Raw genomic sequence first — 13,536 nt, forward strand, 5'->3', positions numbered from 1 at the left:
TCATTAATATGCTTTTAACGGACAGTACTCTGGGCTGCACAGTGGCCTGCACGTTTTAGCGGACAGGGAGCCGTCAAATTCTCTTTCATGGATTTTTATTTTCCTCTCCAGGAATATAATGACTGGATATTGGTATGTATTATTTTAAATCAAGCATAAGCGACGCGTGAACAGAATTCAGCGGCTGCTTGTCCGCTAAAATGCTTGGCCAATCACAGGCCGAAGAAAATGAGAAAAGCGCAGTGTTTTGGCGAATGGGCGCAGAGAACAATGACCGCAGGCGGCGGGCTGCGCACATGAGTGAGCGCCGACAGCGGACAGCTACAGCGGACGTACCGGTATTCGACTGCTAGAACTTTACGGTTGAGGGCGCCCACCACATGTGCACTGCAATGCCGTCCGTAAGATGCTCGAGAGCAACCTCAACGAGATCAAGAAGCACTAGTACTGCGCGAGGTCAACACTGGGTGCGCTGTGATAATGAGCCGTCCTCGTTGAAGGAAGCCACGGACGGATGGACACGAAGCGCGCGTCTTCAATTAAGAATGTTTCCTTGCGTTTATTAGGATGGTATAGCGTCGACGCTCAGTGGTTACCGCGTCAACGCAGTGCGCTCGCGAGTTTCAACTGGGATCGTAAATTGCCCTGTCATCTCGGCTACGGTGATGGCATCAAGGAGGTGTACTAGTACACAGATACACACACTTTCGAGCTCCTAATGAAAAGCATGATGTAGCGTGCGTCGGCATTCGGCGCTTGCTTGCCACGCAAGTCCAATCCTCGAGCAAGGTCCCCGTTTACCTTTGACGAGTACGAGAGCCTCGGCCGAGACAGCCGCGCGCTCCCGCTTCGCGCGCCTCTTCTTGACCATGTAGTGGGGCTTATGTGCCGATCCAAGTCGACGGAGACGGTATACTTGGAACACCACTCGAGCGTAGGCGACTCTACGATAGCGAGCTGCCTCAATACTCCGCAACCATATTGCCACGTCACGGAGACTTTTTGGCCAATCAGATACCAGGGAATTTTAACGGGTGGCCTGTCCGTCAAATTCCGATCACAATTCAATATTTGGCTCATCGCTCTGGATCTTTTGGGGCGCTTCTGGGGACATTGGAAGGCCGAGATTTTAAAAAATGAGCTAGAAAGACCAGTATTTGATCACGATTTTCTTTAGATGGACACGTGGTGCATGAAGGAGGTGTCTGTGTGCTTGAGAAAGGAGCCGACAGCCGCGGGACTCTGCTCAATGGCCAACAGTCGGTTTTGACCGAAATCGAACTTGAATTGACGTCAACTGTAGCATTCACATCTTCAAGCATTTCAGGGCACACTGTTATTAAGCCGGGCGTCTAGTCTTCGGCCACCTCGGTTTCGTCGAGCTCAACTTGGGCAATGGTGTACTCAACGCTGACGTCCCAGCGGCTTCCTGGCGCCCGGACGCTCACAAACTTGACAAACTTCATCGTGTTCTCGTCGTGCATCACGAGGTTGAGCGCGTTGTGTTGGGCGTGTACTGTGACCAGCGCATCGTCATCGTCATCGTCATCTTGGAGCCCCTTGGCAACGTCACCGAGACCATCCTCTTCAGCCGATTGGTAGCACTCGAAGCCGCCCACGTCGCCACTGCCCCACGCCTCCTTGGCGTCGGCACCACGGCAGTCGGCGAAGCACAGCACGAGATCCAGTAGGGTCTCTGCCGGGAGTGTTTGCTCGTGTGCGAGCGTATAGTCCAAGCCGGCGCGGAACCGGCGCACTTGACTGCGCACACCAGTGGGCAGAAACCCCGTGAGAAGCCAAATAAACTTCTGGAACGGCTGCGACGCCACAAGCTCGTCCTTGATATGACCGAGGAGCTGGCCCGCGCTTGCGCTGCTGCTCTTGGCACCCTCGCCAACATACGCGAGGTACCGCTGGAGATGCACCGGGCCACGAGGATCCCATGCTTCATCGTAGCCGGCCGTATACTGCGGAACCTGCCCAGATCCCAGTTGCACCGCATCGTCGGCGCTTCGTGTGGCCGTCGCAATCGCATCGGCCAAGTCGGACTTCAAAAAGTCGTGCAGCTAAGGACGGACCAGTAAGTCAATGAACGGTCGACAACAATTGAGCGTACCTGGAGACTCCCGCTGGAGCGAAACGATGATTGGATGTCGCCAATCGTGCGCATAGCGAGGTAGATCGGGTTCACAAAGGCACGGAGAAACGCCAGGTCGCCGCTCGTTAGTTGCGGATTCTGCACGATGCTGTCCATGGGGAGCTCGCCGAATGGAGACACGTGCTCACGCAAAACTGAGAGTTGCTCTTGCGTGGCGGCATCGACGCCGGCGGGCGCGACAGCCTGTATGCGATGATGAGCCTTTTGACTCGATACAGCCATGGAGAGCACCTGATGGAACCAGCCTTGAATAGATAGACGGGGCTTCTCCGCATAGACTTCCTACGCACGTGTGAGCAGACGACGCGAATAATGCTCAGATGGAGGGAGCTACCTGGACCGAGTGAAAGCTCACGCCCGGGATGACCGTGAAAAGCGCCATCGTGTTATACGTGGGGAGAGCAAATGCCGTCGGAACCAAGTCGGGCACGCGGTCGTTCGATGCCATCGACGGGTACAGCTCGAGGCTGCCGCCGTCCACAACCGTCCAGTCGTCGTCCGGGTCGCTGAGATAGATGACGTAGCTCACGCAGCGTGTGCCAATGACGTCGTCGTGAGGCAAGAGATGGCAGCCTTGCATGTACACGTTCGCGGCGCAGTCCACCTTGTCTGTCAAGGGCGGGCAACCCGTGATCGCCGTAATGTAGTCGCGAAATTCCTTGCCATACTACACAGTCGTCACATGAGCAATTTCAGGAGGATGCAAAATCGCAGTACGAGGGCATCACGCAGCTCAAGGAGAGCTGGCAGATCCTTTGCGATCTTGTCCGACGTCTTTAGGTTCCCGAGGTCGATCGTCTGGTAGAGCTTGAAGAGGTCCGTCTCCTTGAAGTTGCCCTCGAGGTGCGTAATGCATTCGTGGTGCACCTGCACCGCGTGAGGCTACGCATCCTGCACGCATATGATACCTTGTTCATGTGCTCGCGCGTGCACAGCGCTGGGATCTGGTAGTGCGGGTACGGCTTTGTCGTCGCGTAGGCCGCCTGGACCGACGCACGCGCTGCCGCAGACGACTGCAACAGGTCCGGATGGAGGACCGACGGCTTCGCATCAAACTTGGCCTTCTTCGGCAGCGGCTCTAGAGTCGTCGAGGTAGGGTCCATGCAACCTCCATGCGACGCCGTCTACCTCGTGCTTGGTCCGCCATTGAGTTTGGTGGCGTGGGAATGAATATGGACACGCGACACGTTAAAAACGTTTTTGTTCGTTGCTGTGTCATGCATGTCTTACCGTTTGTATACGTTTGACACCCTGTGTATTGAACGATTGGTTAAACATTGAAAAACGTGGTTTGTCACGGCTAAAAAAACGTGGTTTGTCGTGGCGCGACATGCGAGCACGCTCGCCGACAGCAGGATCTTCAGAAGCAACCTACGCAGTCTACTCATTTGGCAATTAGACCTTTCGCCCACGGTAGCTCCCTTCCATATTCATCCCCCATGTCAAGCCTTGAGAAGCATGTGATGGACGACAGTGTCTTCCTCGTCGAGAAGCTCGCCGCTTCCTCCACAGCGAGAGGGTCACACTCGTGCTCGCAGTGCCAACTCAAGTTCCGTCTCCTCCAACGATGGCGCTATGCCTGTAGCTTGGTACGAAGGACGCATACCTAACGGTGTCAAAGCTCATTGTCGAGGACGTTCTAGTGCGGGGGCGCCGTGTGCCGTCAGTGCCATCTCAAGGTCCACGTCAACGTTCTCAACAATGGGTGCCAGCGTATCCGCGCTTGTGCCAAGTGCATCTCGACCTTCGACGGCGCCCGCGAGCGCCGCGTATCGTGCCAAACGCTCTTTTCACCCGAAGATTTGTGTGTCGACGATGCTCGTCGGTCACGTGAGTTTTTGTCCCTGCAATAACACAGTGAAATACCATTGGTGTGCTCTTGATGGGCAGAGCTAGCGGACAGCACGCAAGGCTGCACAGCGATAATTCACGCAGTTTAGCGGCCACGAAACCAGGAAGCCGGTGATAACTATTGATCATGGCAGGTCCATCTCAAATTGCGAATGTGCATCTGTGGCCTTGGATGGGCGTCGAGCTTTCTACCCAGCATGATTGCGTCGAGCAGCCATTTTGAACGCACCATTGATAGGGGGGCCTACTAAATCGTCTTGACCGGGAATGCCTCCGGGAAATGACCAATCGACTTGCGAAGTCTGGGATGGTCCGACGGATACCCTCTTCTGTCGCTTGTCGTTTCGCAGTCCGAACCGTCATGACGTCCATCTTTGACGCGGCCAAGGGAGCTCAGAAGCTCTTCCTCGTAAGCAGCAAGGCAGCACCGCCGGCGATCTCGACGTGGGCCACTGCGAAGGGCATCGAGAGCGCGGTCGCGGGCGGTCTCGATACGACCTTCTTCCCAACGCTCACGACGCACGAGCTTGGGCGCCACGTGCTCTACGCCGAGACGCTGCCCTCGACGCAAACGCTTCTGCAAGCGTCGACGCTGGAGCTGCGCCCGCTAGCGCCCGAGGATTTCCGCCTCGTGTGCTGGACGCCGCTCCAGTCGACGGGTCGTGGCCGCGGCGCCAACACGTGGGTCGCGCCCGAGGGCTGCCTCACGTTTTCGTACCAGAGCTTCTTCACGGATGGCCAAAGCCTTCCGTTTGTGCAGTACCTCGTGTCGCTCGCCGTCGTGCGCACGGCGCTGCATTTCGGCGCGTCGCGGGTCGCAATCAAGTGGCCCAACGACATTTACGTCGATGGCATGAAGATCGCCGGCGTCTTGTGCCAGTCCGAGTACTTTCAAGGCCGCTTCTGCCTCACGACAGGTGCGAAATGGACCCTGTGTAGCGTTTAATGATATTGCGTAGGCATTGGCTTCAACATTAGCAATCCCGAGCCGACGACGTGCTTGAACAAGCTCGTGGGCACGGCCGTGACGCGGTACGATGGAAGAGGCTATCTATATGTATCAACTGATTGTGTTTGAAGGGAAGCGTTCATGGCGGCGTACTGCAACATTTACGAGCCAATGGAAGCGGAGTTCCGTCGCACGGGCTTTGCGTCGTTTGAAAAGGAGTACACCGATCATTGGCTCCACACGAATCAGCTCGTCAAGGTCCAAGGCGATCGCGCTGGCGAGCCGGAGATGGCGGCCACAATTCAAGGTACTAGACATGAGCACATGTTGACGTTGGAGCCATCGCTCGTCTAGGGCTGTCGCCGTCGGGATGCCTCCTTGCGTCAAGCGAAAGTGGCCAGCGCTACGAGCTCTACCCGGATGGCAATTCGTTTGATTTTTTCAAGGGTTTACTCAAGCGCAAGGTCTAATTGCAGTGCCGATCGCCCTTCATCTTGGCGCGCAAGTCCAAGAGCTCTTCTCGTGATCGGTTGGCGTCGGCCGTCTAGCACAGCTCATGTTAATCCGTGCTTGAAATGCATATATTCCGATTCAAGTACCTCCTTCATGACGGCGTACCCGCCGTACACGCCGCTCTTCTTGACGCGGTACGTATACTGGCTGCCCGCCGTGGTGCCACCCGCATATGTCCCAAAAGCAAAGCCTTCTTCGTCCGACTTGGATTTCTTTTTGGCCCGCTAGTATCCAGTTGCGCATGAGAGAGTAGAGAGAGTAAGGACGGGTACCTCTTTTTTCTCCTTCTCGTCTTCGTCCGGAGGCGCCTTGATGTAGTGGAACGTCGTAGTGGACACGAGGTCCGAGCTGAATGCGGAACTGATCGAGACAGAGACGTCGCTGAGCACCATCTTGACGATGCGCGTCTCTTCTTGGAGACTCGTCGGGTGCATGATCATCATTGCATCGCCGACCGAGAGCTCGCTCGCGAAGCGCGTACCCATCTTGCCCATGACGGTGGTGCCAGACGTCAGGATACGCCCGGTGCCTTGGAGCTTCACGAGCTGGAAGTCATCGCGGTCACCGTCCGCGCCGTCCTCGTCGTTGCTCTGCGCGGTCTCGGCCTTCCGCTTCTTCGTCTTCTTGGTCTTCCTAGCACATGCAGATATAAGCATCCCCATGGTCATCTTCATGTGTGCGTACTTGGCTGTTAGCGCGAGCCCGCCCTTGAGCTTTAGCTTTCCGCCCACGGTCTTCTTGTACTCGGACATTGCCGCCCGCTCGTCGTGTCCCCTGTTTCGATTGGCTTGTCTCGAATCTGCGTTGGAATTTTCAACAACAGTGTTCCAAAGAGGCACTTGTCTAAAATCACGCCACAAATCGACCTTCCAGGGCTGCATCGATCGGTTCGCCTGGAAATGTCGAGCCGCTTGTTGCGTAAACTGGACCTAGCGTGAAAAAGACACCATTTTAATTCGAGCATATCGTGGGCCACCGCCGGCGTGAGTCCATGCACACAATGTCGAGTCTTTACGCGCGGTGTTTCTAGCTGCAAACTGTCTTAATTTATAGACTGAGCGAAACCAACGCAACGTGTACCTGCGATCAACCTGCAAGTATCCGGACGCATGGATCCTCTTGTGCTCGTTGGAGCTTGCATCATCTGGCCACGGATGCACGAAAAGACACCAACGATTGCGCGGCTCCGCGAGCAGCTTCTGCAGGAGACGCCGGAAGTGCGCCTTGTGGCCCTTGGTTTTTGCGAGCTTGATCAGCTCGACGACACGATCGAAAAGTACGCGATCGCGCGCGATTGGGACGCAGACGCGACCTTGAGTGCGATGCGCAGCAGTATCGCGTGGCGCGTCGAGCAGGATGTGCCGTCGCTCATGGCGGGCCCGGCTTTGCCCAACGAGAAGCTCGAGGCCATTCGTCGCTTCAACGTACGATAGTGTTCTCAGTGGCTGCACTCACCCGATCGATAGCCGCAAGGATTCCACGGAGAGGACAAGGATGGACGACTTGTCTACATTGAGCGCACGGGCTACTTGGACTGCGATGCGCTCCTCAAGGTCGTGACGCCCGACGACATTCTCAAGGCGCACGTGCAAAAGTGTGAGTACAAGCTCCACGTGCTCTTGCCGCGCCAGGTCCTTTCTATGCCTTCTCGTCGTGGGCTGAGAGTGCACTGTGCAGGTGGTCGCGCGCGGCGCCGCCGCGTCCAAGATCGTACTCATTTACGACCTCGCCAACGTGGGCTTTAGTACCTTCAAGACGGACATCTTTACTGCAATCCAGCGCATCACGAGCATCAACCAAGGTACAGTACCAGTGATCTTTGAGCGGCGGTATTGACGCAATAGTTTAGAGCACTACCCCGAGACGCTGCACAAGGTCTACATTGTGAACGCACCCTTCTTTTTTTACGGCACGTACAAGCTCATCGAGGTGTTCCTGAGCGACCGGATTCGCCACAAGATCGTCTTTGTTGGTCGTAAGGACGAGCTCCTCGCCGACATTCCTGCGGCGTCGCTCCCGTCGTTTCTCGGCGGCAATTGCAACTGCTTTCCAGGCCAGCCCCACGGTGCGTCGCCATTTGTACCATCTCTCTTTTGACGACTACTGCAGGCGGCTGCGTCTCGTCGGCCTCGTTTACGCAGACGCGCTACTTCTCGGCCCTCGATGCACACTTTGAGGATTGAGAGAGAGAACGGTTTGCGTGTTCTGAAAGCAAATAGTGTAATATCGTCGATGGCGCGGGCACGACGTCGGAGTCTAGTAGCGTCGCGGCCGCCTTGTCGTCGGTCAGGCTAATGGCACTTAGCCCATTCGTTCCACGTCTATGGCATCGGTAAGACTCACGGAGGATCGAGACGCGGCGACGTACCCGCAAAGACAGCGTCGAAGGTCAGGATGTTGTTTTGCTCAATGATGTCCGTGGGCAGGTCGTTCATTTCGTTCATGTGCTACGCCAGTGGTCCCGACCTCTATCTCTCGAGCACTCCGCCCGTACCTGGATCGCATCAAAGAGGCCAATGAAGCGGGGCGTGGTCTCGCCTTCGTCCACAAGGAAGACCTGCGGGTACGAGCCCCGGACTCCGCTGATGCCAAAGAGCGTGTTCCGCCGGTCGACCATGTCCTCGGCCGACCCGTCGACCTCGACGCGCTTGATCTTCTTGGCGTCGAGAAGAGCGTTGAGCGACGAGGTGTTGCTCTTGTTTTCGGCCGAGAAGCTCTGGTTGGAGACGAGCACGATGCACTTCTACGAGTCGCCGCGTGAGCTCGGCCGTCGCCACGTCCTACCTTCATGGTCGTCGTCGTCTTCGGTGGCTGTCGGGTTTTGCTGTTTGAGTGACACCCACGAGCAGTCGGCGGTAATTTATTCGCACCGGCCACTGCATTTTTATTCCAAGAACCAACCAATATCTCGGTTGTTGTAAGAACAACATTTGATCGCGAAAAAAATGACATGCCACCCAAGCGGCTCGCGGAATAAAAATGACCAATCTGTCCCATCGCACATGGCGGACGTCGATCCATTGACAGGCGGGGAGCCCTCTTGATGCTCTTGATGGACCCACGACAACAAGCCCCTAAACAACCCTTGCATGCGACGACAACTCAATTTAGTAGCTATGTACTCCGACTAGATCTAATACATGTAGCGACATGGACCAAGTTGCACTTTACAGAATCGTCCGCGACGTCGAGCATGCACGAGCGACCTTTGAACGAGGGCATGCGGTGATACTCTTGGATGCTAGTATACGACTACACGTACGTACTAGTATTGATACCGTAGTATTATTGCTCGTCAAGGAGCGCGTGCTCTGCTGTGCTTGAAGTGGCAAGCGAGTTGCGTGCGGCCAGCCTCGGCACTTCTGATTGGCCCGCCGGCGATCCCTGGAAACCATTGGTCAATAATATCCAATAACGCTTGCAAGCGGCGCCGGAATTAGCGGTCGTCCGAGATGGTGGTGGTGTCGCAGTCGAAGCGCCGGCTCCTCCTGCATGTGCTCCTCGAGCACTTTGGCGAGCACGTCGAGCACCTCGCGCGGGTCCTCCTGAAGGCCGATGACGACGGCTTCACGCTGCGCGAGATCCTCCTGCACACGACCAAGGCCACGCCGTCGCAGCTCAAGGCCGGCCTCCTGAAGATGCTGCAGCACAACATGCTCGACATCAAGTCCCATTGGGCCAACGGCAATGCGCACAAGAAGACGGCGCAGACCAAGCAGCCCTACACGCTTCGGTATACGCTCAACCACGACGAAGTGCTCCGGCGTCTCCGCTTTGCACGCTACATTGAGCTCGCCAGCTCGGTCTTTGGCGAAGAGGTAGCGCGCCCCAATCGTACGAATGAGCACGTTCGCTCATGGAGGTATTGCCTAGGGTGCGATCATTATGGAGGAGCTCTTGGTCTGTGGCCGCCTCCGCCTCGACCAGTCGATCGAGGCCATGGCGTTCAACCTCGCACAGGCGCGCCGCGCCGCCGATGGCAACTCGGAAGACGATGGTACTACTACGCTGAATCGTGTTCTGTTTTGCCTCATACGCTGTATGCAGTGGACGCGGACGAGCTCGACGCCCTCAAGGCAACGCTTCGGTCGACCTTTCTTGAGATGGCCAAGAACCGCTACATCGTGCGCGTGCACCCGCTTGACCTCAACAACAAGCACGCGGACGATCCGTTTGCAGACGAAGCCGAGGTGGCGTTCGAGAAGCTCGCGGCGGCGGCGTCGTCGCCGTCCTCGTCCTCCAAGGCCGCGCCCAAGTCCAAGGCGAAGAAGCCGTCGGCTGACACTGTCGAGCTCGACGATGGGTTCTCGGTGCGGCGTGGCACAAAGCGCAAGGCCAAAGCGCCGCCAAAGGACGTCGTTCCAATCGAAGTCCAGCTCATGATGCAGGCAGAGGAGGCCGAGGCGTCGACACCGCCGGCCGCGACCAGCGCGCCAGTCTCGTCTGGCGGTCGCCGTCGTCGGAAGGAGGCCAAGCTGCCATCGACACCGACATCGCTTCTCGACAACGGCCAGGGCGACGACGTGAGCCTGAAGGAAGAAAACGCCATTTGGCGTGCCGGCGTCGCGCAGCTGACGCGCGAGCTGCGCCACCGCGCGTGCATCAAGTTTGCGAAAGAAAGCGTCAACGACGTGGCCGAAGTCATCGTGCAAGCCATGCTGCACGCGTCGTCGCCGCACGAGCGCGGCGAGGCCGAGCCGACGTCGTTCCCGATGACCGCGCGCGACCTTTTCAAACTCCCGTCTGTCGACGCGGTGATTCCGCATACGTCGCGCGACCGCTGGAAGCTGCTCCTCAATTACCTCACGGCCATGTGCCAACACCCGTCGGGCATGCTCACCAAGACGGCCCCCGAGGCGTTTGCCGCCAACAAGACGGGCGACGGCGGCACGTACGCCGTGCACATGCAGAACGTCGTGTCGACGCTCGAGCGCAAGACAGTCCACGCGTTCGTGCAGGACACGTACGGCACGGCGAGTGCGCGCATTCTCCGCGTCGTGTACGAGCAGCGCCAGGCCGAGGAGAAGACGATCGGGGAGCTCGCGCTTTTGCCGGCGAGCGAGACGCGCAGTCGACTCTTTGGGCTCTTTCAAGCCAAGCTGATTCAGATGCAGGAAATCCCCAAGCGCGCCGACTACAACCCGCAGTACACGCTCTACTGCTGGTCGGTGGACCACAAGGCGCTCATTCGGCGCCTCGTCGAGCGCATCGAAATTTCGCTCGTGCATTTGCGGACGCGCCGCCAGAGCGAGGCCGACGAGCACAAGGATCTGATCGCGCGCTCGGACCAGCTCGTCGAGCAGCACGACCTCGACCGGTTCGACCGCGTCTGCCGGTCCCTCGATCGGTTCGACCGCCTCGTGCTCCAGTTGGACCGCATGCTGCTTCTCTTGTGCCACTTTTAGATATAATTCCTTTTGCAGTTAGTACAAACGCTGCCGTGTATTTGCTACGAGCAGTCATCATCATGCCCCTCTAGTCCTAGTCAGACTAGACGAGACGCAGCCTCGTACCAGTCCACTACAACTTTCGCAGGAACGACACGGCTGGTGCGACCTGCCATGCCAGCTAGAGACAGCTCGCCTACTTGCACGAGCCTGACGTAGTTGGTCGCGCACGTAATCGTATTGGAGATCGCACTTGATTTTTACTTACAACAACACTCCACGAGGAGAGGCCTCGCCGTCTCTCCGCTCTAAAATGTACACTAATCGCTTCCTAGTCGACTCGTCTTACTGCAGCCGCAGGGTCTGGTGGAGGCTCCGGGTGTGGCCCTCCTGGACTTCCATGCGCACCTCCATGCGCGCCAACCCGACCGCGAGGTGGTCGATGCGGTGCGCGTGGTCGTGCAGCGTCTGCGACATGTTGATCTGCTGCGTCGCGAGCTGGTGCTGCGTCTGCGTCGTTTGGCTCAGAAGGTTCATCAGCAGGTTCTCGAGGCGGCTCTCGCTCGTGCTGCCCGGAGCCGGCGGCGCCAAGTCCATGTTGAGCCCGACTGTGAGTGCGTTCTGGGCCGCGACTGCTGGTGGCGGCGTCGCAGCTTTGCCGTCGAGCCCGCCCTTGGCATTCGGAAAGACGCGCGCGGGGCCGTCGAGGCTTCCATCGCTGCTGCGTGTCGGGTCGGTCGAGCTCGTCGAGCTCCGGCGCGCGGGCGGCGCCATCTCGGGCGTCTGCGCGCCCACGAGGTTCTCCATTGCGACGTTGGCAAGCTTCTCGAGGATCGTGGCGTCGCACGACGTGCGCGGCTGCACGTCGAGGACGAAGACCGTGCCGAGGACCTGCCCTGTCCGGTGTTCGCAGATCGGCGCGCTCGCGTAGAAGCGCACGGACGCCGCGCCCGTCACGAGCGGGTTGGACCGGAAGCGCGGGTCGAGGAGCGTGTCCAGCGCCACGAGCGGGTCCTTGGAGACAATGGCGTGCGCGCAGAACGCCACGTGGCGAGGAATCGACTTTTGCGCGAGGCCGACGCTGGCCTTGAACCACTGGCGACTGCCGTCGATGAAGCTCACGGCGGCCATCGGGCACTGCAGGCGCTCCGCCGCCATCGCGCAGATGCGGTCAAACACAATCTGCGGCTGCGTGTCGAGGATCTTGACCGAGTCGAGCGCGTCGAGGCGCGAGCTCTCGTCGCGCGGCATCGGCGGCCGCGGCCACGCGTGCTCCCAGTTGAAGTCGAGCTCGTAGTCCAAGGCAGGAGTCGCCATCATTGTGGCGTTCTGCTGGTAGTGGTATTGGCCGTCGCTGCTGTCGTCGCCGTCGCGGGACTTGGTCACTGGCGACTGGAGCTGGTTGACCATCCACCGGCGCTGCGACTCGTCGGACGACGACGGCAGCGACGTCATGATGGGCGGTGGCACGGACGTGCGGCCGTTGCCAAGCGTCACGATGCACGAGAGGCAGACGCGGACGTTCATGGTGCCGACGGACGAGATAAAGACGTTCTTGTGCAAGGTGCAGTTGCCGCAGACGACTTCGCCACACTAGACAACCATGAGCAGTCGAACGGGCGCAAAGACCGTCGTACCATGCGGCAGTGGTGCTTGCGCCGGAACGTGTTAAAGTTGCGCGTGCACACGGGGCAGAGCGACCGCTCGTAGTCGTTGACCCAGTCCTCGGCGGGCAAAAGCTGGTCGACCTCGAGCATCTCGAGCGCCGGGTTATTCGTCGTCGTCGCGCGCTGCGATGGCATGTCTGGCTGGCGAAAGGCAAAATGAGCTCAGCACTCACTGGCATACGCGACCTATCTCCCACACGCCACAACAGAAAAATCCGAGTCTCCGGTTTTTCGAAGCTGAAGATGAGAAGCAGTGTTTTGAGTTTCAGTTCCATACGAAACTCAATTAGGTAGCCTCGTTTTTTGGATATCAAGGCGTCGTTTGTATCGCAACCCGCTTTGAGGCGTGTCCAAGCGACCACGACGTAGCTGTGGTGCTCAATTGAGTTCCGTGAGCTCTGTGGAGGCGTGTGGGCACTTAGAGCGAGCGGCGTGATGAATCGGACGTCGACGTCGTAATTCGTGCGCGTTGAATTGTAACTCGAGCGCGTCGTAGGTGCGATACGTGGTACGCATGAGTGTGTGGCGTCACGTGGGTTGCTTTGCACTTCTTGCGCGCTTGACACAGTGTCCTTCGCTCCGGCACTGAACGCTGCGTGCACCTCCCCCTCGACCATCAAGACAGCACGGCGTCCCACGCCCCGTCGTGCGTTTCTCAATCCTGAGGTTGCGTGTTTTCTGTTGAGTTTGAGTGGTCGACGGACACGACGCCGTTGCCACCAGACGCGCGACCGAGTCGAGCGTTGATATTTACGAGGTGATGCGTTTGCTAATATGTGTCGTCCACACCAGCTGGGACTTTCGCCGAACAGCTAAATACCGTAAATCTTGGGCATGCGAATCCAAGGCTGCTTTCGTCCCCCAGCGCTGGACGCGCAGCATCATCAACCAATGGCAATTGGCACTGTTTGCGGCTAGTAAATGTTATGTGGCAAGTGTATACATGTCGGGCCCGATCAGGTTTGTGGGCACTCGTGTCGGTCGGAGCCCTACCCCGGGTGCATGGCAAGG

General features: G+C 58.1%; 7 protein-coding genes across 7 annotated transcripts; 3 read left to right on the forward strand and 4 right to left on the reverse strand.

The window, feature by feature from the left end:
* Window positions 1-1,137: 1,137 nt before the first annotated feature.
* Window positions 1,138-3,369, reverse strand: SDRG_08107 (hypothetical protein). Its single transcript, XM_008613975.1, has 7 exons — window positions 3,287-3,369; window positions 3,067-3,236; window positions 2,876-3,025; window positions 2,493-2,825; window positions 2,390-2,440; window positions 2,117-2,341; window positions 1,138-2,066 (listed from the first exon to the last, which is right to left on the reverse strand). Exons 1-7 carry the CDS (start codon window positions 3,303-3,305, stop codon window positions 1,353-1,355), a joined length of 1,662 nt encoding a protein of 553 aa, XP_008612197.1. The 5' UTR covers window positions 3,306-3,369; the 3' UTR covers window positions 1,138-1,352.
* A 932-nt stretch (window positions 3,370-4,301) lies between these two features.
* Window positions 4,302-5,561, forward strand: SDRG_08108 (hypothetical protein). The gene is made up of 4 exons (XM_008613976.1): window positions 4,302-4,926; window positions 4,969-5,041; window positions 5,090-5,265; window positions 5,313-5,561. Exons 1-4 carry the CDS (start codon window positions 4,317-4,319, stop codon window positions 5,426-5,428), a joined length of 975 nt encoding a protein of 324 aa, XP_008612198.1. The 5' UTR covers window positions 4,302-4,316; the 3' UTR covers window positions 5,429-5,561.
* On the reverse strand, window positions 5,425-6,223 carry SDRG_08109 (hypothetical protein; the record flags this gene model as incomplete). Its single annotated transcript, XM_008613977.1, has 4 exons — window positions 5,425-5,502; window positions 5,558-5,695; window positions 5,744-6,104; window positions 6,156-6,223. The coding sequence occupies 4 exons, from the start codon at window positions 6,221-6,223 to the stop codon at window positions 5,425-5,427; spliced, it is 645 nt and encodes a 214-aa protein (XP_008612199.1).
* A 328-nt stretch (window positions 6,224-6,551) lies between these two features.
* On the forward strand, window positions 6,552-7,789 carry SDRG_08110 (hypothetical protein). The gene is made up of 5 exons (XM_008613978.1): window positions 6,552-6,895; window positions 6,938-7,102; window positions 7,149-7,272; window positions 7,321-7,536; window positions 7,581-7,789. The coding sequence occupies exons 1-5, from the start codon at window positions 6,581-6,583 to the stop codon at window positions 7,652-7,654; spliced, it is 894 nt and encodes a 297-aa protein (XP_008612200.1). The 5' UTR covers window positions 6,552-6,580; the 3' UTR covers window positions 7,655-7,789.
* Window positions 7,790-7,810: 21 nt separating this feature from the next.
* On the reverse strand, window positions 7,811-8,261 carry SDRG_08111 (hypothetical protein; the record flags this gene model as incomplete). The annotated part of the gene is made up of 3 exons (XM_008613979.1): window positions 7,811-7,918; window positions 7,966-8,214; window positions 8,256-8,261. The coding sequence occupies 3 exons, from the start codon at window positions 8,259-8,261 to the stop codon at window positions 7,811-7,813; spliced, it is 363 nt and encodes a 120-aa protein (XP_008612201.1).
* A 624-nt stretch (window positions 8,262-8,885) lies between these two features.
* On the forward strand, window positions 8,886-10,942 carry SDRG_08112 (hypothetical protein). Its single transcript, XM_008613980.1, has 3 exons — window positions 8,886-9,289; window positions 9,345-9,468; window positions 9,519-10,942. Exons 1-3 carry the CDS (start codon window positions 8,924-8,926, stop codon window positions 10,874-10,876), a joined length of 1,848 nt encoding a protein of 615 aa, XP_008612202.1. The 5' UTR covers window positions 8,886-8,923; the 3' UTR covers window positions 10,877-10,942.
* Window positions 10,943-11,093: 151 nt separating this feature from the next.
* On the reverse strand, window positions 11,094-13,175 carry SDRG_08113 (hypothetical protein). The gene is made up of 2 exons (XM_008613981.1): window positions 12,496-13,175; window positions 11,094-12,451 (listed from the first exon to the last, which is right to left on the reverse strand). The coding sequence occupies exons 1-2, from the start codon at window positions 12,658-12,660 to the stop codon at window positions 11,204-11,206; spliced, it is 1,413 nt and encodes a 470-aa protein (XP_008612203.1). The 5' UTR covers window positions 12,661-13,175; the 3' UTR covers window positions 11,094-11,203.
* Between the last annotated feature and the right edge of the window lie 361 nt (window positions 13,176-13,536).

This window comes from Saprolegnia diclina (genome assembly GCF_000281045.1).
Source record: "Saprolegnia diclina VS20 unplaced genomic scaffold supercont1.24, whole genome shotgun sequence".
Classification (NCBI taxonomy): Eukaryota; Oomycota; class Saprolegniomycetes; order Saprolegniales; family Saprolegniaceae; genus Saprolegnia; species Saprolegnia diclina.

Coding starts and splice junctions, on each gene's coding strand:
- SDRG_08110 (XM_008613978.1), top strand. CDS start 6,581: ATGGATCCTCTTGTGCTCGTTGGAGCTTGCATCATCTGGCCACGGATG. Junction 7,103..7,148: donor ACGTGCTCTTGCCGCGCCAG/GTCCTTTCTATG, acceptor TGCACTGTGCAG/GTGGTCGCGCGCGGCGCCGC. Junction 7,537..7,580: donor CTTTCCAGGCCAGCCCCACG/GTGCGTCGCCAT, acceptor CGACTACTGCAG/GCGGCTGCGTCTCGTCGGCC.
- SDRG_08112 (XM_008613980.1), top strand. CDS start 8,924: ATGGTGGTGGTGTCGCAGTCGAAGCGCCGGCTCCTCCTGCATGTGCTC. Junction 9,290..9,344: donor GCTCGGTCTTTGGCGAAGAG/GTAGCGCGCCCC, acceptor GGTATTGCCTAG/GGTGCGATCATTATGGAGGA. Junction 9,469..9,518: donor TGGCAACTCGGAAGACGATG/GTACTACTACGC, acceptor CGCTGTATGCAG/TGGACGCGGACGAGCTCGAC.
- SDRG_08108 (XM_008613976.1), top strand. CDS start 4,317: ATGGTCCGACGGATACCCTCTTCTGTCGCTTGTCGTTTCGCAGTCCGA. Junction 4,927..4,968: donor CCGCTTCTGCCTCACGACAG/GTGCGAAATGGA, acceptor GATATTGCGTAG/GCATTGGCTTCAACATTAGC. Junction 5,042..5,089: donor GTGGGCACGGCCGTGACGCG/GTACGATGGAAG, acceptor TTGTGTTTGAAG/GGAAGCGTTCATGGCGGCGT.
- SDRG_08107 (XM_008613975.1), bottom strand. Junction 3,026..3,066: donor CGCGCGAGCACATGAACAAG/GTATCATATGCG, acceptor CACGCGGTGCAG/GTGCACCACGAATGCATTAC. Junction 2,067..2,116: donor GCTCCAGCGGGAGTCTCCAG/GTACGCTCAATT, acceptor GTCCGTCCTTAG/CTGCACGACTTTTTGAAGTC.
- SDRG_08113 (XM_008613981.1), bottom strand. CDS start 12,660: ATGCCATCGCAGCGCGCGACGACGACGAATAACCCGGCGCTCGAGATG. Junction 12,452..12,495: donor GCAAGCACCACTGCCGCATG/GTACGACGGTCT, acceptor ATGGTTGTCTAG/TGTGGCGAAGTCGTCTGCGG.